Source organism: Haplochromis burtoni, unplaced genomic scaffold (genome assembly GCF_018398535.1).
Source record: "Haplochromis burtoni strain Fernald_Lab_line unplaced genomic scaffold, NCSU_Asbu1 Contig_7, whole genome shotgun sequence".
NCBI lineage: Eukaryota > Metazoa > Chordata > Actinopteri > Cichliformes > Cichlidae > Haplochromis > Haplochromis burtoni.
The window spans coordinates 4,925,215-4,951,919 of NW_024582368.1; the positions used below are offsets into that span (position 1 = coordinate 4,925,215).

The 26,705-nt window shown below is 40.3% G+C and overlaps 2 protein-coding genes across 3 annotated transcripts in view; both read right to left on the reverse strand.

Annotated features, from left to right (window-relative positions):
- Positions 1–16: 16 nt before the first annotated feature.
- Positions 17–15,589, reverse strand: LOC102298465 (phytanoyl-CoA hydroxylase-interacting protein-like). 2 transcript variants are annotated; one of them, XM_005914220.3, is made up of 5 exons: positions 15,515–15,589; positions 6,839–7,035; positions 5,270–5,444; positions 3,186–3,303; positions 17–1,747 (listed from the first exon to the last, which is right to left on the reverse strand). In XM_005914220.3, exons 1-5 carry the CDS (start codon positions 15,576–15,578, stop codon positions 1,204–1,206), a joined length of 1,098 nt encoding a protein of 365 aa, XP_005914282.1. In that variant the 5' UTR covers positions 15,579–15,589; the 3' UTR covers positions 17–1,203. The 2 variants fall into 2 exon arrangements, with proteins under 2 accessions (XP_005914282.1, XP_005914281.1); XM_005914219.3 differs by lacking the exon at positions 15,515–15,589 and adding an exon at positions 14,723–15,508.
- Positions 15,590–22,716: 7,127 nt separating this feature from the next.
- LOC102299199 (protein bicaudal C homolog 1) overlaps positions 22,717–26,705 on the reverse strand; it is a 55,427-nt gene continuing 51,438 nt past the window's right edge. The window contains exons 18-21 of the mRNA XM_005914222.3: positions 26,361–26,523; positions 25,880–26,043; positions 25,459–25,558; positions 22,717–24,149 (exon numbers count right to left, since the gene is read on the reverse strand). Coding sequence (XP_005914284.1) covers positions 24,022–24,149; positions 25,459–25,558; positions 25,880–26,043; positions 26,361–26,523 — 555 coding nt within the window. The 3' untranslated portion in view covers positions 22,717–24,021. The remainder of the gene's footprint in view (positions 24,150–25,458; positions 25,559–25,879; positions 26,044–26,360; positions 26,524–26,705) is intronic.

Sequence of the window (26,705 nt, forward strand, 5' to 3'; positions counted from 1 at the left end):
AATTTGCGTGTTCACCTTGGAAAAATGGGAATTTTGGTGAACATCATAGTGCAAGTTATACAGTACCTGCTGTCGAATTTGTGTTTACCCCCATTTTTGCCTATATGAAGTTTATCCCCCCTAAATGCCGTTGTTGACAATGATCAGAGCTTTTAACATTGTGCACTTCTGGTTTATATAGTTTTCTATATATCTATATATAATATATGAATGTATCAATAAAAATAAATATTTTTTCACATTTATTCTAATAAACACAGTTTAAGGTTCTACTTTCTTTCTTTGCACTAACTACAACGAAATAAGAATGACTGTTGCAGAAAAGGTTGCTATGACAGAGGTACTGACAGCTTTCAAACTCATGCTGCACAGAACTGCATCATGCTTTTTTTTTTTTTTTTTTTAAAAACAAATAGTTCACTCTTGGTCATCAAAGACTCGGTGAATACACATTTCAGAGGCTGTTGCATTAGTACGGTTAAGATTCCACAGCGGTTTTATGTCTGGTTTTTAATACCTTTGGTATAAATCAAGATGACTATCGATGCTGCAGCCCTAGAAAATTGTAGTACCAGTCCATGCCACTAGGAGGAGGTAAAAACAATTTGTCAACTGTTCAATGACAATCAAACATCGTAAAAAATGACAATAAAATAAGACAATGTAATCAGAAAAAAGAAATTGTCCACACACACAGTGGGCAGTTAACAGTATATCTATAAGAGCAAGGCATAGGCCAATAAAGTATGGGACAACTGATTTGAGAAACAACAGGAAATTGAAATGAAGCAGCACATGTTTGTTAGTACAGTTAAAGGGTTTTGTAAGTGTGACTTGCCGGATGAGTAGATGGATCTGTGTCGTCGGTGTCCCAGGTTTACATATTTCAGTCTGCTGACTCCTAAGATATCTTTATGTGTTTCTGTTTTCAACATTAGGATAACCCACCCTCAGATGAGTAGACAATGGTGCAGGTGTCAGAGTGGTGTACCTTCGTCTTTTTCTCCACTCTTCTTTGGGAATGATGGTCTTTTGAGAGTACAGAGCAGTGTCAGAGATATGTTGGTGTTAGCCTACTAAATCTGCTTCATGCATGTGTTGGTCTGCTTCATCAGTACATGTGGACTTCCTTTGTGTGAGTAGAGGTCAGTTACTCCCCCCCCTCCTACGCTCTTTTTCCTTTTAAACATTCTGCTGTTTCCTCTAGCGTCCCACGCTGATGTTGCAGGTCTTGCAGCTGGGATCCTTCTTGGCATTTACTGTGGAGAGACTCATCAGCTGGTGCCCACTGATCTCTGCCACTGTGCCCAAGGATAGGTCTACAGGCTCTGTGTAGATCACCTCCAAGATGACATCTTGGGCGTGGTGAAACACCAAACCACCATCACCCTCTTCAACCTGCTTGCAGGTAAGGAAACGGTTGTTGGTGATGTCGAGCAAAGGAAGCCTCTGCTTACAAAACTCATCACCCCTTGAGCCTTTCGGTGCTAGAACCAGAATCACATAGTGGTAGGCTGTATACATACAGTAGAAGTCTCCAAAGTACAGGTTGGTGTCAGGGTTGAAGAGCGCATCAGCCCGCACCTCAAAGCGATGGCGACCATACGGGGAATCCTGCGGGGGCTTGCCAGTGTTGAACTCTGTGTTGCAGCTGAAAAAGATGCCCTCCAGCTTACCACTGATGGGAGAGCCATGGCTGCCACTGTTGTCTTTAATAGAGGGCAGCATCCGGTTTTCTTGCGCCTCCCTGAAGTTTGCAAACAAAGGAATGAAATCAGTTTTATTCTGTTTTTGCATTTCTCTGGCAATCAAAGTAGTTTTTGTAAATACTGGAGAGAGTGGCACCAGGTTTTAATTTGGAAATGAAAGAGCAATTTTCTGGAATTTGTAACACATGGGAAATAAACTGAATGCGTAAGATGCAAAACATCTTGAATACTGAGCCTCATAATACAAAAAGTTTTATAGTAATCACATTTAGCTTAGTCCAGTTTGTGTCATTGGAATCCCGGGGGTGAAAATATTCCAATGAGCTGTTTGGTTTTTTTCATTATGACAAACTGCTATAAAACAAAAGCAGCTTTCAGATTAACAACTGAACATTCAAAGCATCTGTGGCAGCTGCATACAGTTTCTTCTCCACAGAAGGAATCTGAGCAGCAAAGTCCCAATAATGGAACTGTAATTATTACGGCAATTCATACAGCTATCACTCCAGAGGTTCTTATTATATCCATATTTCAAGCTTTGTCATGGGCTTTATGGACTATTCAGCTCCAACCACAAGTGTTAAGAGCCTCATGTGAGCGGTACTGTCAGTACTCTTACTCGCCACATGATGACGCAGTTTAACAGGCGCACGGTACACTGTAGCAGCTACAACTCAGCAAAAGGGAGATGACTATCCAGATGACATCATGCTGTGTAGCACCAACAAAAGACTGCCCACAAGCTGTGGCTTTAGTACAGAGACTGTGCTTTGTTAAGCTGTGAGCATTACCTCTGAGGGACAGGGTGATAGGAGAGAAAACAGTCACTCCGTTAAAAGGAGGAGAAAAGAGGCCAAAAGTGGAAGAAAATTCACTCACATGAAACGAGATAAAAATCAGTTCACTCTAGCTGCACAATGCTTCAGTAAACAGTAGTAGACCACTCCAGAGATATCCCTTCTTTTCCTGTCATACTCAGTGTTATTTTTGTTTTTCTTTTGACTACATTCCTGAACAACTGCCAGCTATTGTCTGTCAGCTACATGGAGCTTTCAAACAAATCAAAGTGTAGAAGAAAGACCTGGCTTTTCGTTTGATGTGCATGCGTAGCATTGTTTACTGGGGGAAAAAATGGCTGGCTGCTCGAGTACTTATTTCTGCAGATTCATGAAACCAATGCAGCTGAATCTGGTTTTGTTTTGCTTTAGCAGCTGAAGAGCAACACATTTTTCTGACACCATGTTACCCACATGCTTGTAAACTGTATTGTTTAAAACATGACCAGAAAGGAGTGAGCCGGAGAAGTTTGCTAGAAATGTGTGTTGCAGTGAGCCATGTGAGTTGACAGATGTGTTAACCCAGCAATATAACAGCCAACTCTTTAGATACAGAATGACATGGAAGCTCAGTTAGGTCCAGGCTTTAACTTCTTTCTTTGTAATGTAATAAAGAAGAAAATCATAAAGTTATGCCCACCTGGCATGATCAAAGTACTCTTTATTCTGGTTTCTGTAGAAGACAGAGAAAGGCAGCATCCGCCCAGCAATGACCTCCGCCTTCTCCAGCAGCTGGTTTAGATGCACTGTGGAGTAATCTGGAGAAAGAAACATTTTTGTAAAAATGATTTCTACAAAAGCAGATTAGAAATCTGTATACATGCTATCAGCATTTTGTCATTAATGCCATTAGTATTAGTAAATGTAAACATTAAAAAAACAAAACGAGACCTACTAGAAGCACCGGCTAGGATGAAATATGAACCATGCATTAAGGATCCTGGCATTTTTCCATCTTTAACTTTTCCATTTAGATATGACTCAGCATGAAGCCCAAAAACATTTTCGATAAATGGATGTACTCAACGGGGAGTGGACTTTCTCCAAAGCATATAAAAAAATCATGAATGCATTTTCCCCATGGCTATTTTCCCACAGGCACCAAACACATCACCACAGGTAACCGGTTAAAATTCTCAGTACCTTGAATGAAAATGAAAGAAGACATCCGCTTTATCCTGACACTGTAAATGTTTAATGTCAAAAAGGCTGACTTTTATATAGATTGATGGAGCACAAAGCCACAGCTTTCTACGTGCAGAGGAAAAATGCATTTGACATCGAACTTGTCAAAACACATGTTCGACTGGTTTTGGTGACAGGACGGGCATCTCGTGCCGGGCTCAACAGCTTCATTTAGCATTCTCCTTCTTCAGCTTCTTACTGTGACACAGCTCACACTCTTCACTTGCCTGTCATTCTTCTTCAGATTTAAACTGCCTCTCCTCATCTATTTTATTTGATTGTATAGCTGTTCTACAGACACTGATAGTCCACCTGTTTGGTCCAGACTGAAATATTTCAGCTGTTAGATAGATTGTCCTAAAATCATGTCTTGATATTACAGTTGCCAGAAGATAAAGCTTACTAATTTTAGTAATTCTATTAATTTTTTAAGATTGGATTTTTGATGGACTTTACAGAATGTTATGTTTTATATTTTCCCATCATCAGGTTATAATATCTCTTTGTCCAATACTTTGATTACATATACTAAACTGGTTATGGACAAATCAAGTGTGTGATCATGAATAAGTTGTATAGTTTTAATGTCTTATTTGGGAATAGAATGGTGTGTATGTGTGAGTTTGGTGATGGAGTTTTTATTATGAATGAATTATGATTTTTTTATGAATTATGTCTATTTTTTTATGTTTTATGGACAACAGATGGAAATTAGCCCTTGGCTTTAATCTGATATGTTTACATTCATGTAATTTTTTTTTACATGTATGTTCATTAACATGCACTGTCCTAAATAAAATAAAAACAAATAAATAAAAATAAACTAAAACTACACTAAGAATGAAAACTAGAAGTGAAAACACATTTTAGTTAAATAAAAAATAAAAACTAGAAAAAACTAAAAACTTTTGAAAAAAGTGTAAACTAACAATTTTGTGAACTTTGACAACTAATTAAAGTAAAATAAAAATGCAGAGGAAATTAGGTCTAGTGCCCTACTTTTTTAGTAAGTATTATTTTAGTATGGATTAAAAACAAAAAGTCACAAGGAGATAAAAATAAAGACTAACTAGAAAATAAAAAAACTATTATAAATAACTCTGCTCTGCTATCATGAGTGTTGACGCTCAAGTTATTTGGCACTTCAAAGTGTAGACAAAGTGAGATGCAACAATCACCCTAAACTGGAATTGGACATCATTAACCCCAGTGATGTCCCTCCTCATCCACCCATGCCATACCTCCCTTCCCCCATCCTGGTCCCCAGACAATGACGTTGAACTCCGAGACCTCTGCATCAGGAGATAAACAGCACAGCTCCTCTCAGCCCTTCTTTGTTATAATCCTTTCCTTCCACTCAGTATATTAGCTCCCCTCTTACCTTCTCCCTCATTAATGCTCTAGCCTTTACTCCATTGTACTCTTCTCTCTTCCATTATCGTTCTCTATAATTAACTCGGGCTCACCCAAAATTAAAGCCAAGACTGATGTCACATATCCTAGAAGTGCATGCATTCATCAAAGCACCATATTCCTCACCAGCAGTGCAGAATTCAATAATTTCGCTCCACTCAGACACGGAGTAGTCCCCATCAGCCTGTTTTGATGCAGTCTGGACAGCCACTGTGTACTCTGTGCGTGGGCTCAGGAACCAGTGGCCCCGGACCGTCATGGGCAGGGGTACTGCCTTGGCCACCAGTTTGGTAGGAACATCCTGGAGGGATGGAAGGAGTAAAAGAGGACAGAGTGGAATGGAAAAAGTGAGTGAGTGTTGGCAGGAAGGAATTAGTCAGAAAGAAACTCCTTATAAAGACACTTGTAGCCACACACATAGATATATTACCCTATGTTACTGTCTGCAGGTAGCAGCCACGGCTTCTCATTTGTGTAAATGTAAACTATAACACTTCACCCCCAACAACAACCCCCCACAACCCAAAAATCAGTGGGCCATAGCAGCTCATTGATTGGACCAAGAGCCCCTGCCTAGCAACAGAGTCAGCCCATCAACCCACCGACACTGCTCCTGCGCCAAAATCAAAACATTAGTATGGGGTCGCCTGCTACTCCAGAGCAGAAAGGAGAAACACTCCGTGACACAGCCCCAGCAGTGTGAGGAGGCTGATGACACAAGTCGGTAAGATTATCAAACCAGACTCTTGACTGCGTCGCGAACGAGCTGGCAGAGAAGGCTGTGAGAGCGGTACTAGCCTTTCAGAGCTCAAAGTGACAGCTGACCGTGGATTCTTTGAACAAAACCACCTTGAAATGAGTTCATCTTGCCTCAAGCATGAAAAGGTAAGGTCGTCTTGAGGTAAAACAGTGTCAACACTAATCATTTCTGTTTACAAAGATCAATAATTAGCATTACACTAGATGTTTAGAGCACGGCAACATCTATCTAAAGCACTACTGACAGTATGATAATTAAGGTGAACAGCTCATTCTTCTGTCAGAAGTAGAAGAAATGTAGAATTAACTGAAGTTTCATCAAAAACATCAAATTGAGCAGTTTTTTTCCTAAGCCACAGGTTTCTCAGAAAATTTGAATTTAATACTATAATTTAATTAACTGTTCATAAAATATGAATAGATTTATGTTTATGGCAGATTATAGAGTATAATTATTAAACAAGAATAATAATGGAAATGTACAGCAGTGGTTTAATATCTTTTAATAACTGTTGTGCAAAGTATTGCCTGTATTCATGCAGAACTATACAGCTGTTGCTTTCCTTTGTGCTGGCAAAAATATGAATATACTGCTTTTGTGCAACATGTGTAACAGCTGTCTTATATTGCTCATAGTTGCTGTTGCACACCTCTGGCCCGGAGACCTGCTTTTAAAAAAAGGATTCAACCGAAAGGAAACGATTAGCTGGTTAAATAATAAAATGTAAAATTGCTTTTTTTTAAATCATTTGGTTAAAGATACTCTCTTTGCTCTCTTCTCTTTCCCCCTCATCCCTCAGCCGGTCGTAGCAGATGGCTGTGCTGTGCCTGGAGTTTTTCCCTTTCTGCTGAAATTCAATATTTGCTGCCTTTGCTATAACAATAGCACTGAAATCTTTAAATGGTATTTATGCGCCTCCCTTACTTGAGCATTACCTTGTGTTTGAACTTGTTTGAGTTTTTGTTCTCCTTCTTGTTCAGGTCAATGAAATAGTGCGTGATGCGCTCCTTGCTGCGTGCCTCCATGTCCCAGCAGATCTTGAAAGAGTCACAGGTGATGTTGCTAATCTTGATGTTCTGAGGAACTGGGAGCTCCTCCATCTCAGAGATGCTGCCGTCCTGGGATTTACTTCCTGCACAGTCCAGGAGAGGAAAAAAAAGACACCATAATGAAACGATATGGTTCAAATTTAGTCTAGAAATCCTCTGAATAAACATCAGGTTCTGGTTTACATTTTATACAATAATAGTTGTGTCTCCTAGCACTTAAATTATTTGATGATCTATGTCTGAAGACACATTGACCAGTGACAAATCATCATTATAACCGCATCAAGTTATCAGTACACCTTTAAACCTAACTTACTCCCACTATACCTAAACATATAGCAGGAATTATTCCACTGGCAGCACACTGGGTAATATAGCCACCATGTCACAGTCACACACAAAAACCTGCTGTGTTACTGACTGCCATATACAGTGTGTTTCCATGGCAACACATCAGTCCCTCTACACATGTACACCTATCAGCTCTCCAGAACATATGCGCCATTAAATATTTTAAATGCTTGAATCCCCTCTCGTCTTGGCACAGATTGGTCTGTTTATAATCAGTTTTAAGGATAAAACACAGCTGTCACAGTGCAGGCCCTGCACATAAGCCCGGAACCATAACATTTAAAATGCCAGTGAATGTCAGAGGAGCTTTTTTCTTTCCTCTTTCTTCTTTAACGGAGGCCCATTATGTTAATTTCCAAATCTATGTTTGTTATCTTGTGCACTATTAGACTCACTTTACATGACTAAAAGCGATCCTTAAATATCTTATTTATCCATCTTTGTTTTTCTGACTGGCTGCCCCTTTGGAAACAAAAGATTCCAGCAGGTGGGTGTGGCTTCTGTGCTCTGGGAAATAAGGAAAATGCAATTCTGGTTTAAGCTTCGTAAATGCTACATTTTCATACCCAGTACCTAGTGTATTTGGCTAAGACAAAAAGCTTCCATTGCTCTCATTCAAAGAAATGAATAAATCTCAATTTTATCTGAGCTGCATAGATGTCACGCACTATAGGCCACTGTAACATGTAGCAAAGGCTTTCTACCCAAAGTGCACAGAGAGGCTAATGAAATGTCAAAACCGGGTTGAATAAGAGCTTTGTAAGATTAGGATGAATATAGACTTTGCGTCACACTATGGGACGCCCACTTGGCACGGCAACAATGTGTTTTCTGTGTATGCTCTGGGGTCTAAACAAGAGTGAGTAAAATTCAAGAATGTGGTGTTTGGGAGTGATTCGAAACATGGTTGGATTCAATAGAGTGTCAACAATGGCAGAACCAGTGAAGCATAAAAAAAAACTATCTCTGTTCATCAAATGAGAGGGAGCGAGATAAAAGACTAATCCTATAATTGGTAGTGTGGACACTCCTGCCTCACCTCCATACAACACTAGCAGTAGAGCATCGGTAGACTGATTCATTTTAAGAACCTTTTTTACCTTCTAAAATCATGACTTCTGACCAATTTAGAAAAAAAAAAAAAATCCATTAGGAGGCACATTTATGTCCTTCATCACCACATTAAATCACACCAGACCAGACCCCCTACTTACTTTTGTCCTAATCACTAGTTTCTAATCACAACTAGCTGATTACCATCATCTTCGATTTAAAAAGACCTCCTGTTACACACTTGGGCAAAACTGTTGCTCATTTTAATTAAAACGTAACACATGTTGTGGACTTTAGTGCAAGGACCTTTGCATGACTAAGTTATTGCATTTGGACATAACATTTATTATCTCTACCAACATGTCATGACCCGGACTTTTTTGGGACCTATGGGAAAAGGATCCTGCATATGTAAATATGTAAAGATACCAGATGTTAAATCATAACCCGATCCAGCATGACTGACTGCACGATCATGCTTGGCCCTACTGCGCTTCTTTGATTTGTGAAACCACCTCATCCTATTGCTTTTAAAGTCCATCTCATTATACTTAAACACACTGAGCTGATAGGTTTGGCTCAGACCAGACAGAGAGAGTGAACGGAAGACGTGACGACGCGGACCTTTGACAGAAAACGCTCCACCGAGTCAGCACAGAGCAGACAGTGATGTAAGCACATAAAGCTTACATAAAGTCCCACCTGAGACTTTGTTTGCTGACCTTTAACAGATTCAAGAAAACTACCAGGCCTGTTGTCATTCTCTGACATTCATGTCAGCAAAAGATGAAATATACCCCAAAGGAAGTGAAACAATGGCAAGGATTTCTTATAGATTTTCAAATGTAAAATGAAGCCTGCTTATAAAAATACTGTGCAGATAAACAATTCTCTAATTCTGGCCACCTTCAGTATACAACTGTAAACATTAACCGACATCAAACATCAAAGATGGAAAACCTGCTAGCTCACTCGCTGTGTTGTGCGGAGTAGGTTGCTTGTCCTCTGCTCCCTAAATTGTTAATGTCAACATTGATGTTTTCACTAAAAACTAGACCCCATGCAGGTCTTTGCCCTCCCATCTCTCTGCAACTCCACAATACTGATTTACCTCGTTTACTCTAATGCTCTCCTAATTAACCTGCAGATGAAGAGCATTACACTGAGGCAGTGAAGCTTTCCAAATGCAGTCAGAAATCACCTACAGAACACTATTAAGGCAACTCAGTCGCAGTAAAGGTTGTGCTATTAGGGAAAACAAGCTCTGAAAGCTGAAGGGAAAAGGAAATGGTACTAATGTGAAGAGCTATAGACATATATACAGACAATTGACAGGTTAAAAGGAGAAAAAGGTGAAGTTTGGCTTTGAATTGGTTAGGTTGAAGAGTGACGTGTGCAAAATATACAAAAACAAAAAATCCCAAAAGAGGCTAAAACGAATAAATGATATCTAACTGATACCAGCTAATCTAGCTAATCTTGTGTTCACCAGCTTTGTCAGAGCCAGTGTTAAGCTCAGGTCTGAATCCTCTAGGGCTGCAAGAGCACAAGACGAATGATGAAGAACACCAAATGGGATGAAGATCAGGGAGTAAGGGAGAAAGCAGAACCTTTCATGGCTTTGCTCAGGAAGACTAAAACCTCCTTCCTTTTTAAATTAACGTGCTATGTTTGATGCCAGTGTTCATTTTGCTGAATCATAATTTTTAACACAATATACTGTAATAAGCCGCTGTTATTTTCTGTCGATTTACTCCATTTCCTTATGCTGTTTATTAGGAGGGGGCGAAATTTTGCTTGATCTTTATCAAGCAAGACAAGAGTCTGTTTTGGAGCAAATGCTTGAGAGCTTATGAGCACAGATTACTCATGCTGTGCACATATGCACCGGGAGTTCAAAATAACATGCAAGATCTGTAGATGCACAGCAGAGCACCAAAGAGCAGGCCACGGAAATATCGGCCCTATAGAAAAAACAAAAACAATCTTAAAAGATGAACAGCCTCAGACGAGTTTAAGAAATGGACCATATTGGTTATTGCCCTTTTACTGTGCAAACAGTCTAACGCCACAGGGAAAAGCAATAGTGCAGAAGGATCAATATAAATCTTGTTAACATGCATACATGGAGCCATTCTAATGGCTCTTTATGGTGGGATTTGTTCCAGTCACACCTGCCTCCAAATTATAAATGACTTGTTGGCACTCTTTACCAGCAAGAGGAAAGTGATTTGATTTCCATTTAGACCATTTAAGCAATGTAAATGAACTCTCTTGGTGGTTGGAGTTTCCATGATGTGAGACTACATTATGCTTCCATTTGAAACTTCTTGAATTCAAAACAAATAAACTTTCAATCAAGTTTAATGATAAAAAAAAAAAACACATTTCTGAGCACTGTATGTCGGATTATTGTTTCTGAGTGCACAAGTAGGTACTCAGACAGACAAGCCTCCTACATTTTAAGTTGCAGTGCTCGATGTAAAATTGATCTGCAGACATGAGCAACACAACAGACACTAGGCATAGATGCTTGCAAAAGAAAAAAAGAAAAAAAAAAAATCACGCCTTTGTTCTTCTCAATGCACAGGCTAGACCGGGACAGAGATCATGCTGGGAGTGAGAGAAGCCGCCAACGGAAAAACATCTTTCTCTCAGAGTGAGTTAAACAATGCCCCGTTCATCAGGTTACGCAGTCTATGTTCCACCTTTTAGACATCAGTAAGCCCCCGAACACCAAACAAAGATGAGTAACGATAATTTAATAATGCAGTCTTTAGTTAAGTAGGTTCAAAATCAACAAAATCAATACAGAGGGGTTTTTTTAAAGACTTTTCAGAGACCAGAATGAATCATCAGTGCTCATTTGCACAAAATATGAATCTCCAAATCTCAGACTTGTGTTTTTTTACATTTCATGTTTTGAGTTTCTGCAGCGAGGGATTTTTGTATACCAGCAGTGAAAAAAGAAAGAAAAATAAGCATAAATGTTTGCAGTGGCTTTTCAAGGTCAGACGCCACTGTTATCAATGATGCTTTGAAGCATCTCGTAGAGCGGTCAAGTGCAAGTGAATATGTTATACGGTCAATAAGTGACTGCATAATATGTACCTCCAACTCTTGCCAGCACAGTCATGAGACACAACTGCTCACAGTGAACACAGCCAAACTAAAATGCCAGCTTACTCAGATGACGCTGTATGACATAAGGCAGACCTGCTGTTGTATCATGTTGATACATACTGGATAGGCTTTTCCGTGTGTCCACAGAGTATTTTTTTTAATCACAGGAGTCTATAGCCATTTTCGCAGATGTGAATGACTGGAGCCACGCACCAAAATTAATTTAAATGGATGGCTGCACCGTTCGAGTGAGTGTGTGTAGGAGAAAAGGCCATAGAGAAATGGCTCTGCAGAAGTGTTTTGGATAGAAATTGTTAGTGGATGTAGCTGTGATTCCAAGAATATGTCTGTATGACCACAAGGAGCATCGCTACTTTCACTCATTGACTCCAGCCCTGCTCGACTGTGACACAGCATGTTTGAGCTAATAAAAAATGAACATAATGAAACTTTATATCTTTGTTCCTATTTTCAATTGATCATTTTAGCATTCTGAAATTTACTGTTAGCAGTAAACACGTGACTGGTGATAATGTCAGTAATTTCAAAAAGGGTTTGTCAGCTGTTGGAATAAGAAAAAAAAATTCAGATGATTGAGCTAGAAAAAAAAAGAAATTGCTTGATTTAGGAGGACAACAGCTATCTTTATAAAGACTTTCAGTCCTTCACTGCCAGCTTGATCTCAGAACAATTTCATGATGTTCTCAGGTCCACTGTCAAGGGATTAAAAATGCATCCATGTATTGACTTATCAGTGCACCTGTCCATTCTGGAAATGCGCATGCTAGTATGTTACCGCTGTTTCAGAGAGATTTCAAAGAGCACAGTCACACTGCTTAGTTGCATTAATAGCAGCCATCCATCATGGCAACTTCATCACATCAGCGGGTACGGCACAAAGGCCATGTGAGACATGCAGCGTGGATTTGATTACGTTCTGCAAATGCGTATTAACTGTGGATATAAAATCAAAATGGTGGTCCTTGTCAGCCTTACAGGGGTTGGTGACAAATTTATCCAGCACAGCATCGGGGGAGCGATCCATAGACTATGGAGAACACCAGCAGACAAACTCTGCTCACTCTGCTGTGACTTGTACTACTCTTCATTCTCAGCAAAACTTGCCCCACACCCACCTACTCATGTCACAGCCCCATCACTAAACTGAACCATTAACACCCCGTCTAAAACTGGACACACAGAAACGACTTGTGTCCGACTATTCCTTTTGTGCACTGAAATTCCCAAACAGTCTTCACTGTGTTGGAGAGTGCCCTTTCCCACAGACAGTAAGCCTACTGAAGCTATATGCACCCATCTGCTGGGTCAGCATAGGCATAGAAGCCTCTCATCTGATAATTAAATATTAATGATTTGGAAGATAAATTTAGAAAGCTGTGGAACAGTGAAATGAATGCGGACCTTGAGAAAAATGTACGCATTGATTGGATAAGATAACAATCCATTTCCAGGAAAGGTAAGAGCGAGTGATCCAGTCTTTTAGAAAGGGTGTGGCTGGGACAGTGCAAACTATATAATATAATATAATATAATATAATATAATATAATATAATATAATATAATATAATATAATATAATATGAGGCTCAGGTGATAAAATTCAGAGACTGGGAAAAATCTACAAACCATTCTTAAAAAAGAAAGAAAGTTATCCAAACAAGCTGAAATCTGTAGTTTTACAGATGTGCTCCACCTTAATGTGGCAACACTAAATATTTATGGGAGTATGAAGATAATCTGCACAAACATCCATACATAAATTGTTTTTTCCTAATCTCTTCATGAAGTTCAAGTTTTGTCCACAGTACTCGGGGCGTTTGTTCCTATCAGACACATTATAAACAGTTTCAACTAACCCATTGACAATACTTGTACAAGAACAACTACTTGTCCTGAAGAATTCGCACAGAAGGTGGACATTGTCACTGTGTTGCTTCATAAACAGAGTATGTGGGTGTCTCAAGGACACACACAGATAATATTTACACTGAGTAGCCTTCTTGGAAACTAAGAAAGTGGCTGTTTTGGCTCAGCAGTAAACCTGCAGCACAGAAAGCACAAAGGCTAGCACAGTGATCATTTGAAACGGGCAGCATCGCGTATATACCGTTTAGAATCAGCTCTATACACTCTGGCAGCTAAAAGATTTTACAGTGACCGAGGAGACTTAATAAAGATACATCACTGACACCTTGGATGCCCTAACCAGCCTGTGTACACATACAAATCAATCTGGCATAGCTGCGAAGAAAAAAAATGAACCCAATTACACAATGAAAAGGTGTGATCATATTTCATGTGAATTAATTTCCAATCTTAATTAAGAGGCACCTCTGTGATCAGGAGTCTTGACGCAGATGTGGAATTAGCGCTGTGTAATTGCACTGATGGGTGTGTAGGGCTGCACCGCCTGAGAACACATGTGGGTGCAGCCATGTTTCTGCCTCTCATTCTCTCCTGATGATGACTTGCCTTTTTTCTTTCCCCACCATTCAATTCGCGTCGGGGTTAAGCCTCTTCGTGCAACTACTTGTCAATTTTCGCATTACAAGCCTGGTTTATGAAGCCTCGTTTTCTATGATGGGAATAGTTTCAGCTCTTCGTTTAATGATAAATATTCGGAAAACTTTTGATTCGAAGAAGTGAGCCACAGACAACACACAGCACGGGCGCAGCTGGAAGACTTGATGAATTATAAACGTGAGCGCAGGGGAGACTTTTATGGGAACTGGGGGTGGGATAGCAACTAAAGAGCGTCTCGTTTGTAATTATAAAATTTGCAGGATGACATGCAGTAAGTGAGCATACATGGGAAAAGGCAGCTCCTTTGGAAGATGGAAGAGAATTAGCGATTAAAGGCGGGGTGGCAGCCGGCCTCTGTCCATGTCTGTGGTGCTGAAATCAAGACACTCATCATTTAGACTACGATTCCTGCCTCCAAGTTAAACAGTACACATTCATTTTGAGCCAAGACCTTATTGCCACTGTAAAGACGCTCAGCTATTCCGAGCACGCACAAGCGCACCATCCATTCATCCATCCGAGGAACCAGCTGCCCCTATTACTGCCACACAATAAGGGTACATACAGCACGCAGAGACAAACACTGACAAACTGACTGCATGCCTGCAGCGACTCCGAAACTAACAAAGCGGCCTAATGCACTGGCGTTATGCGGAGATATGTCAGCACCCCAGTGAGAAGCAGACAATCCCCCCCTTACCATCTCGTTCGCATAACTGTATGGCGTCCAAGCTTAGGTCCTTGATCATCCCCTCGCAGGGACTTAATGGACTGCTGATGTTGTGCGCCAAACCTGGTACCTCCATCTCTGCAGAAGAGCCTGGATGATGTTAGTAGTTTAAATTTCGTCCACGGGTTTTGCACAGCAGAAGGCGTCCGTCCGCGGTCGTTAAGGGGTGGGAAAAGAAAGAGAAAGAGAGACTGGTGTCCAGTCAGTCGCTCGCAGCTCTCCTCTGTCTCTCTGGGGTGGTGCGGCTATTGGCGCGTCAGCGGAATCGTCACGGGCGCGAGCAGCACACGCCGCCAGTTGCAAAATGAGGCATGGCAGCTTTTGCGGGGATCCGTGAACGTATATCACTGTATGTATTTATCTTGTTTCACACGCTGCCAAAAGCAGAAGAAGCTTCTGAGCCTTCAGAGCCACAAGTGTGCGCGCGCGCCCGTCCTGTATGTTACGCCGCCGCGGGACAGTTGAGCATGAATAGTTCAGCAGATTAGCGCAGAGACGTTCTGGAAATACAATGGCTTCTTATGTAACCAGATTAGCTCGGCGTTCCTTTTCCACGTTAGGTCCCTCATCTAAACGGTCCACGCGCTCCCGTTCTTCCCCATTTCACGTTTAACGTCATCCCCAACGAGGCTCTCACATGTCCTTATTTGGTGAGGTGTAGTCCCCTTTTTGTGCAGGAGCGCAGGTGCAAGTGTTCCAGGCGGTAATGAGCAGTGGGACGACTCTGACATGCTGCAGGACATAACGAATGACCAGGCTTACCTCTGCTTTTCCATTTAGGTGACGAATCCTCTCGCTCTTTAGACATGTTGGCGCATAATAACATATCATAGCCAGAAAACCACACTTTATACTGGGTGTGGGTGTGTAATTATCTCCATTAGACCTCTACACCCTTTTTTATCAGTGCCTCCCAGGAACAGGAAGGTCAAGTGCAGGCGTAGACCACACTGTGGCTAAGCAAGGCTTCAGGCTGCCTTTAATAACAGCATTTGATTATACAGAAGTTGTGGCTCATCATCATGGAGTCATTCTCATTCTTATATCTCCTAAAGCAGTCTTCCCTCGTCTCCATGCTCCACATGGGAGCATCAGACTGAGGAGGTGTCACTTTCTATTTGTTTTTGTTCAAGTGTTATACAAGAAGCCCGGAGGAGAGGCCAGAGTGCTTATCTATTCAGCGGACAACGGATTCTGCAGCTGCGTCTATTCCCCCTCTTGAGTCATGGTGCTTAAAACCACAAAAAGAGGGATGGAGTGCAGTGAACCGTATAGAGGAGAGTCACCCTAACTCTTCTGGGGAAACACACTGTCACAGCATCATCATCATCATCTCTGAAGTTGAGACAGACAAGAAAAATTGTAGATTAACAAAACTAAAAAGGGGGAAATAATAATAATGTTTGATTTGCCTGCAGGAAAGTAATTGGCTTGCGTTTTCATGCAGCTTGAAGGATTAAAAAATGGGGTTGTGGCGGGCAGGCAAATTAAAGTCCTGATAAGCTCATAATCACTATGGCATTCAGATTCAGTAGGAAACATATAAGGCGCACCACTAAAGCCTTGAACATATTCCACGCTTGGATTCCACTAAGGCTCACATTTCCTGCCAGGGATACACAGTGCATTTAAGGTAAAGGTCAGCATCCTGATCACTCCCTGCAAACACACTGCAGTGTTCTGGGGAGAAGATGCTGCCACATTCACCTTAAAAATTTAAATTGGAGTTATTTTTAGTATGCCTTTAAGTGGATGAAAGCCATGCGTAACATTATATATTTGCTATATGACATGACTTGACAGTTGCCCCCCAGCTGTGTAAAGAGCATTACAGTGACATCCATGGATTAACAACACTGCATTTGTTTAAATGCCCCCCACACCCCACTGGTTTCAGAAACCAGATCATTGAAAGTCCATGTGCAGTGACTAAATCATAAACAAAAACAAGTAGAGCACACCTAATAGCCCTAAAAGCTTCAAAAAGCCTAATTGCTATATGTCATCATCAATTTCCCTTTGTTGCCCTGTCTCCCTCCCCCCACACCTCTTATGTCCCTCCACTGCCTGCTGTGCTGATCTGCTTTGAGAGAGGAGGAGCAGGATGGGGAGGGGGAGGGATGAGGCTGACCAGTTCTGGAGGATTCCTTCTCATTCTACCTCCATCCATCCTTTCCGCCACGCCATCTCTCCACCCACCAATATCCCCTACAGGGTGAGTCGTCCTGTGTTAGCATCAGTGTTTCCAGTAGAGCTGCAGGAGGATGAAAGAAGGCAGTGTAACACACACACACACACACACACACACACACACACACACACACACACACACACACACACACACACACACACACACGCACTGCCAAATCTTTTCCCCTTTCTTGTTCCTTTACTAACATTCTTCCTTTAATACTTTTGCCTCTTCAGTTCTACTTTGTCAATTGTCTACCATTTTTTCCTCTCATTTGTTTTCTCATTTTTCTGCTCCACTCCAAATCTTGCAGTGCCATGCAGTGTATGTTTGTGTGTGCACACTATAGGCCATAGTGTACACTGTATTGGCAGTCCACTCTCATTTGCTCCCTCTGCTGTGTTTAGAGGCCAAGTGAACACACAGTGGCAGATGGAGAAATAGCGGGGAGAAAGGTGCAGTGAGAAAACAGATCAAATAGGTGTGAAGATTTTGAAGTGATAAAGAAGGCGGAGCGACCCATATGCAGACGTCTCTATAATTATATTTAATGCCTCTGCATCTTTCGGCATCTCTTACACAGCCGCATACACACAGTCTCAGAGGTCAGTTAAGAGGCAGAATATGGAGTGCATGGGCAGACCATTTTACATTTGCAGAAAACAATACCAAGTCACCACTGTGTGTGTGTGTGTGTGTGTGTGTCACATCATACCACAAAGACATTTATCTGGCGTTTCAGGGCAGCAAATGAAGCATGTCATTGATTTACAGTGTGAAGTCTGGCCTCGGTGTAGCTGCAGCTTGATTGATAATGGATCTGTGCTTATGTGTTTTCTCTGGGGGCCCAGTTCAATTCCACTTTATCTAAGATTATATGAAATTCAAATGAAGTTCATTTATACGCCGAAAGGCCACAATGAAATCAGGGGAGACCAATTAAAAGCCGGGTCCAAATGTTATTAATAAAATGAATTAATTGGGTGTGCAATGCAGGATAAGCATGAAGGAAAATAAGCTTATTTGTTTTGCTGGAGAGCTTCGCATGAGGAGGATAAACATGTATAGCTGCAGAGCTAGAGGCTCATTAACTATAGCTTAACACAAAGACTGGAAACAGGGAGGAGCAGCTTTCCTCCCTCTGACTGAAGAAAGAAAAACCCACCTATCATCGTCTATAATGCTCACAAATGCAGTCATATTATTTTGTTAATTTAACCAACTATGCCCATATTTCAAGGCATGATTGTTTTTTGACTTTCACATTATTATGCCAATGTTTCAGCTTGTTAGTTGTCTTTTTATTTCTGTTTGTATGGAATAAAGCATAAACAAATGAGCATAAATGCGTTGTTTACTGAGGTGCTGCCAAGTGGGTTGGTTGTGCTTTGTTATCAATGCTTTCCAGGAATGACAGTTTACAACCTTTAAGTGAACCAAACTAAAAAAACATAACAGAAATGATATTTGTATAGGACCTTTCAAGACTAATATCACAAAATGCTTTACAACAAAATACTAAAAACTTAAAATGTTCAAAAATAGATTTTTTAAATTGGTGAAAAACAGGAAAACTTTGACAGACCTTCAAAAATCCTGGAGACCTGTTGCTCAAGACCACTTCAAAAATTACAATTTAGTCTGGCTTCTTAAAGCAAAGTAGAAAGAAATGTTCTTGTGACCGTTTTCAACATCGGTGATGCAGATGCTCTGACATACGGGTCACTTTATATGATGGAGAATGAGCTCACAGAAAAAGAGCTAGACTTATCAGGCACCATGCGCATAATGTCCACTGGATAAGAGCCAGGTATGGTGAGGTAGCAACCGAGTCACAGCTACTCTAATTTACACCTTTCCTGCAGAGGCAAGCTGCCCATGAGAACAATATGTGAAGCTGTGGACTCTGTTGGTCTTTTGACGGGGATGCTGCCAGGATGCTGAATAAATGCAGGGTTGGTTAGTGATAACAAAAAAAAAAAATACTTCTTTCTCTGCAATTTAGCTGTCCCTCTCTCACCCTGTCTCTCACAATAGCACATGAAATTGAAATTAGCCACGCTGGGCAAAGGGAATGATTGCCGACTGTGCTGCACACACAACTACCCATAGTGCAATTGAAAAGACTCTGAAATTTTGCAACTAATAGCTTTTCTCTAGAGCTCTAATATCCTTTATGAGATTAAATGTAGGTGAATTTGTTTCTGCCGAATCCAGATACATTCTCTTCATGATGGGACCATTTTCTTAGATAAGACCTAGATTTAATTATAGGTGTGATCCGTTTGTCATGTCAGCAATTGGCAGCAGACAGCAAAAGGAATGTTTTCATAACATCCTTCCTACACATTACCCCGTGAGTTTCTCACTTGTACATACCAGTATTTACATCCCATTCAATATTGTGATGTCATAGAAACCACAGGTGCTTTACAGACCATAGTTCAGTGGCACCACCTGTTAAAGGGCTCATTTGAGATGGATGAGTGACTCCCTCTGTCTATGTGGCAAACAGCTGAACATTAATTTGCTGCCATAATCAGAAGAGAGGCCTGGAGATGTTTTTTTTTGGAGCAATAAAATAAAAACGACTGAAAACCGAATCACTTTCCATATGTCAGGTAAAATACAGCACTTTGGGAATATGCAAACAGCCACAGGCAAACGCATCATTTTCTTTCAAGTTTGAACATTTTCCAAACTAACTTCAAAATTACAGCTATGATATGTATTAGAGGTGGCGAATGACAATGTGCTGTGCTGCAAAGAGTCTCTCACGAATAAAATGCTATTTTTATCATTTCTTTACATTTTATAATCTGTTGCTGAGTAACCATTTTCCACGCTTTACTTGGGAAATGTCATTTTCAGTGACAATACTGCCCCCTTGAGGTTTTCCCTCTGCAAAGCAAAAACAGTTTTTCTAATCTTCTCATATTAACCAAGAAGCATCATCACTGCTGAATTTGTGACCGAGATCTCACAAAAACCCATATTTTATTTCACGGATGTGAACAGTTTTCTGGCAGTTAGTCGTGCAGAAATGTATTATTTGCAGTACATTCATGCAAAACAAAGAAAATAAATTCTGTCCCCATACTACAGTAGCCTGTTTATAAGGGGTGAAGACAACTTTAAATTTCTTCTCAAGTGTGTCTTGTACTGCAAATCCTCATTGGTTATAGATTCATTTTGTTGGATTAAGCAGATGCTGTGCAGGTTAGACATCATGTAAGCACATTACCCTCAAACTGCAGTATGCAAATGTGTTTTTGAATGTGTCTTTAAACAGACACACCAAGTGATTGCAGAATAGTGCAGAAGGATTACCTTCAATTCAATTTATATAGCTCCAAATCACAACAACAGTCACTTCAGTGAAAGCACTTGGTGACAGTGTGAAGGAAAAACTCCCTTTTAACAGGAAAAATAACTTGAGCAGAACCAGGCTCAGGGAAGGGCAGCCATCTGTCATGCTGGGTGTGAGGAGTGGGAGACTGTGTGGAAGAGAGCCAGAGAATAACTAATGATGTAATGCAAAGTGGTGGATAAACAGAGTGAAAAGAGCTGATTAAAGAAGAAAGACTTGATGCACGATGGGAAGCCCCAATGGGCCTAGACCAATGCAGCATAACCTAACTGAGGGTTCAGCGTCACCTAAACCAGGCCTAACTTTTTTTAGCCTAATTTTAACTAACTTCTGCTGGTCAAAATTACAAATAAAGTATGTATCCAAGGCGGATGAGTAAAACTCATTTTTGTCAACATAAATCTCTTAATACAAGATAAAGAAGTGCAATTTCTTTATCTTTCTTTATAAGGAAGAAAAATTTTCCCCAAAGCCTTCCAGTGTGCTGGATTGGAGTCTTTGCAAGGTCGATTCTGGCCCTCGGGCTGCACGTTTAACAGCCCTTTTCTAGAAATACTGCACTGATACTGTGCGCCTGGACAGCCTGGTAGCTTCAGACTTGAGAAAGTTTCAAAACTCGACATTTCTGTGTTATGTGGGAAACAAAACCAAAAGGCGCTTTTGTTTGCATACATTTATTACCTTCATAATATCATTTGAATGTTCGAACAAACATTTTTTTGCCTGCTTGACAGATTCTCTGAAAAGTTTATATCTGTACTACAATACAGTTAAGAATAACAACAGCATCAACAGATGCCACAGTGAACAGAGCGTTGACCACATGGCAATGTTTATGCACGAATCCATCTTAGGAATATGGTGCAGAATTGTACGTTTCTCACGCAAAAACAATGACTGTAAAAATGAAAAGTTGTACAAAAGTTATGTTATACATCATTTCCTTAGTGGTTTACATTTACATTATAAATGTACCATTTGATTGCAGTACAAAGATTCCTTCAAATAAATCCCTTTGGGAATATTAATATGACTAATACAACAAATCAAAGACATAATTGTGAAACTATTCAATCAAGGGCAAAGACTAGGCAAGCTAGCAGTAAACCTTTTGACTTGGTGAGTCCCTTTACTGATCTGTGATCAAGCTGCAATAACATGCATCATCAAGGCAATATATATAAATTTGAAACATTCACTTGATGAGACAAGAACCTCTATTGCCCTCCGAGCAAACACATCCAAAAAAAAAGTGAAGGATGAAAACAAATGTCTGCTAGGCAGGAACACGAGTCACAGCACTGGGAGAATCAGTGCTCAACATTATTTATCTATTTTCTTTTTAAATGTAGTACCATGTGGAGCAAAAGCAGCTCCGGGTTTCCTTGTAGAATAAAGAATCCCTTTCTACATTAAGCTTTAGCCTTCTTCATCTTCTTTAAGACTTCAAAAAACAAAAAAACAAAATAAAAAACAAAACAAAAACAAGAATTTACCTGGTTTGCATAAGCAAACATGTCAGAATATCACTTAGTGTAGTGTTACTAACTTGACAACCACATTGAGAATGGCTCAAGTCAGATAGGATAGGATGCGAAATAGGACGGAAAAGTGGTTAAAAATGAGGGTGTTAAATCGCTGTAAATTAAAACAAAAAAGTGATAAATGATCAACTACTTTGAAACGATACGAGGATTGCTGCTGCTGTCTGTCATAATTAAATCTGCTGAGATAAACGTTTACGCACTTGCAGTGATAATTTTTCAGAAGTGTCTTGTACATACTTTAAGAGTTTATACAGGTCTTGTTCATTTAAACTAAGAATATTACTCAGTCTTAGCTTTTAAACCTAGTGTACTGCAAATATAAACAAAAAGGAAAAATGACTTCACAAAGAGGCTTTGAATTGCACTTGAAAAACGCTCTCATCATTGGAAGATGGATGTTCTTGTAGTTTAAATGCTCAGACATATTTTAAGAACATTACACAAAAAAACATTTGAGTTATCCAAAGTTAATGAACTGCTGGAAAAAAGGATGTTTTCCTTTTCAAAAAACACATGACTGAACATAATCCAGGGCTACAGAGCAAACACAAGCTCTGGTGATAAACACTGCCGCTGCATGCATAATTCTGTTACTTTATTAAACACTGCTTAACCAGGTTTTGGGGATATTAGATTACATGACTGATAGTAGAAAATACCAGATTTTTATTTGTTTTCATCTTAGATCTCGCAGTACTTCTGGTGACCTTAGTTCTCTATTTGTGTCTCGCAGAACTATTAATATGAGACCATGTTGGCTGTGGGAAAACTGGTTCTTTGTGTGATGGCACTTCCTATCTGGAAAGTAAGGTCAGAACAAAATATTAGTGTTCTTAACGAAATTTCTTCCTGCTGAAAAAAAAAAAAAAAACGAGTTATGGATATTGGCACGTTTCACTATTAAAGGCAAGGCCTTGTTCTGTTAACAGGCCTCCTCTCCTTGCTCTAGCTGAAACTCTAAGCTAACAGAAAGATAAAAAAAAGTTTCAGATACACAGTAGACCAGATTGGGAGATTTAAGGCACATGGAAGGGGCCACAGAGAGGCCATGACTGGCAAAAAAGATAAAACAAAAGACCAAGTACTATAAACACAGAAGAAAAACCACAGAAAATTGCTTGTTGACACAATCAAAGAGGCCTACAAAGCTTTGCCTAACTGTCTCACATCTCTGCTGCTGTCTAATGGCACAGCCATGTTATGGCTCCAGAGACTAAAGGGCAGGAAATAAAACTAAAACTTACAAGCAAACTAATTACAAAAAACAAAACAAAATAATCGTAGACACTCATTCATGAAAATATAAAAAAATACATATGTAAACCGATTACCAATAAACATTCCACTCATTTGCCTAAGATGGTAATAAAAACTAAAAAATAAAATCATAATGCAAAATGAATACAAAATACTTATTTTTGTCTCGTCTAGAAAGAGAAACTGATGCTCAACACAAACACTGATCTCGGAGGAATGTCCACCAATCGAAACACTGAAGGAGTCAAAGGTCACAATGAGATTTACTTTGGTTTATGTGTTAAAGTTGATCAAGTCACCGCTTAGGTGCGCTGACCTATTATTACTTCATTTGGTGCTGTGCTAATGTCACTGGTTAAGTGCTTACTTTTGGCTTGGTAGAAAATGCATCTGTGCTTTAAGTCAATAAAAAAATGCATAGTTTCATTTCAATCTAAGGAATAAGGCTCTCACAGGCAAAAATCTAGTATTATTAAAGTGCATGTCACTGATACAAGAGCACAATACAAATGCAGGTAGTACCAATGTGTAAAATGATGTACTAATCATTCTGCCTGTTCCCTTGAACAAAAAGTGGACAGAAATACTGGACAGAACCAAAACCACACCCTTCATATATAAATGCTCAACAAGAGACTAGTGGATTTATAAGGCAATAACACTGAACTTCATGTATCTGAGAAATCCCTTTTTTTGTTGTTGTTGGCACTTCAGGTAAAACTATGGCTTTTAAAAAAAAAGTATTCATAAATGCGCTATATGGCAATGCAACTTTGCGAACAGTCTCAATTCAGCTGAAGCTGAAAAAGGGTAAACAACCACTGAAACCTAGACGCCACTCTAAGATGCTGGACTCTGGTCTTCTTTATGGACGGTTCTCCGATGACTGGAGCTCTGGAGGCGCCTACCATCGCCCACTGACGCTGGCCATCTCAGCGTGAAACTGGCGGGAGAGGCGGCCGCTTGCCCCCCCTTCCAGGAAGGAGGACCTGATGGGTGGCTCAAATAGTTTCCTCCGGTTCTTGTTTAGTTCTGTGGGCAGGAAAAAAAAAAAAGATAACCGCAAAACATCAGGAGCAGCAAAGGTGATACAAACATAGTGTTTAATGTGGGGTAACTTCCATTGTTGCGATGGGAATTGCAGCAAATCAAAGTAAAAATAAATAAAACCGTGGAGAATGTTGCCATGTCTCTGCAGCCTTCACTGATCTACAGTGACAAGAAAATTGGATTCAAAGCACTACAGAATTGCTCAGATCAACAAAACCCCTCTTTGTGTCCATCTGTTTTTACACAGCAGTTTGGACAAAATGATTTCATAAAAATGTCTCAAGAACACCCTGGCATCTCTCAGTTATTCATATGATAGCCGCAGTCTGTCGGTGCCAGCATAAACCTTCAGTATGATTACTGGAGGCAGGCAGCTCGCTCCAGCAGCTCTTTTTACTGGCACACCAGCAGGAAGTTAAAACCTGGATTGCCTTGACTGGTATTCTATCTTTTTATGAGAAGCAAAAACACAGAAAGACAGACAGAGATGCGCAATATGCAGTTTTCAAGCTCTAGAGTCGGTCAGCGGAGATGAAAGTTGACCTCGACTTGGCTGAGGCGACAGGCAGCAAAACCGATCCTGGCCTTGGATCCCTCTGCTTCCTTAATAATCATAGTGCTGACCTCGACATTTCCCCTCATTGCCCTCGCTGTCAACCCTGACTCTGGTCAGACGTTTGTGAACTGAACATTTAAACAATAACCATGACAGGAAGCTCATGATCCCAACACAGACATGATTAACTCGTGCAGGCTATTATAATGTCAGTAATGAAGTGTGACACCCACCACATTCACATTAGATCAAGTGTAACAACAGGGAAGAGTCTGCATCAGCATGAGACAGGCAGCTGGAGCAGCTGGGAAAATACCGAAACACTCATCAGAGAAGAATTTGCTTGAATCCCATTTATTGCTGCTGCTGCAAGTTACTGCAGCATGTCCTCTCAGAAAGCTGACCAGTTTAACTTCTATTCTGGCTTGCTGACAACAAGAACCACCTATGAACTTTGAGATATGAACTTATTATTTATCTTTTGGACTGCTGGGATCCACTCAGACAAAACAATAAACATAAAAAAAACCATTAATGAAACTGCCTTCAGCAAAGGTGAGCTGGCAGAATGAAGCTCGTGCTGGTACGAGTGATTATCGGCACAGGAAAAGACCAACGTGGGTATCTCTGCGTTGTTATGCAAATGTTTTATTTGCAGTGTCATGCAGCTGACAGCACAGAGAAAGATAAAATGCAACAAGAGAATGCTCTTTCTGAATTTTTTTTTTTCCATACCTGAGATAGCGAGCAGCATTTTCCTACGGGCACCAAAGGTGGTGATTCCCAGTTCCTTCAGGTCCTGGTCTGTGAGTGTCAGGAATGTCTGGAGGTCAATCTAGAAGCAGCAACGAGCCAGTTTAACAACCTTAATCTAGAAAAGATCTTCAAACATAAATGTCAAGACTAATGGTCATGTACATCATATCCTCCCTGCCATGCAAGCAGCAATATTTGATGTACGAATGCAATTCTACAGCTTGTTAAGGAAAAATTAATTAAACTATGAATGTAACATAGCAACAACAAATAATGACAGGGATATTTCACTTTGGACAGAAGTAATGGTCTGGCACACCCACACGTCCACCCCTACAGTTAAACCAGGGAAGACGATGAAAGCTTGTGCGATAAAAAGTTGGTTCAGAATCAGGATTACCTCTTGTTGCTGGAAGACGTCCGTGTACTTCCCCAAGCCCAGTTTGCTGAAAAGCTCCGGCAGGTCTGAGCCTTTCAGAGACGAATTCAGGCTGCAGCCGTTTGTGCCCGTTACTGATGAAATAGAGTCCATGTAGTTGCTGCTGCTGAGGAAATGTTCTGCAGCTACAAGACAGTTTAAAAAGAGACATTTCTTTCATTCAGTCAGGTACTGAAACAATGTTTAGCTTAAAGAGATGAAAATTTGGACCATTTTGACTGAGACCATCTGTTCTGCAGATTAACTAGACTGGCAGCTTCACTAGACTTTAACGTGCCAACCCCTGAGTGCTATATTGAGTACATTACTCTTACAAGCAAAACCATCAAATTCAGAGGCAAGAGTGCTCACAATGACATTTTAAATCTTTATTTTGTTCTCTTTCATTTCATTGCTAATCAGCATCATTATTTGAAGACAAAAACAACAAAAATTTACTGACCAGATTTGTTCTGTTTCCTCTTTGGACTGCTGACGGCTGAGGCGAACTCTGTGTGGCTTGCTAGGCCGTTGCTGGTGGCGTTCCTCTCACGCCAGTTGTCAGAGTCACTCCCGTTCCCCACGCCTTCCCGGCTGCTGGATCGAGACAACGACAGTGGGGAACCCTGAGGACCAAAAAGAAACAAGTTCAGACTGAATTCTGTACATCCCAGTACAGAACACAAACGTCTGTCTACTAAAACAACAGTCAGGCAAATGATGTTTCTTATAATACACACAATATCAGTACATGGTAAGATATTGAACATATTGATCACGATAATGAAAGTTAAACACTTTCATTTCT

Bases quoted from the DNA above. Each gene is read 5' to 3' on its own strand.
- LOC102298465 (XM_005914219.3), bottom strand. From the start codon at position 14,828: ATGGAGGTACCAGGTTTGGCGCACAACATCAGCAGTCCATTAAGTCCC. The intron at 7,036-14,722 runs GTAAGGGGGGGA...TGGACTGTGCAG, and splicing joins ACAGTTATGCGAACGAGATG to GAAGTAAATCCCAGGACGGC. The intron at 5,445-6,838 runs GTAATGCTCAAG...CCATCCCTCCAG, and splicing joins CAAACAAGTTCAAACACAAG to GATGTTCCTACCAAACTGGT.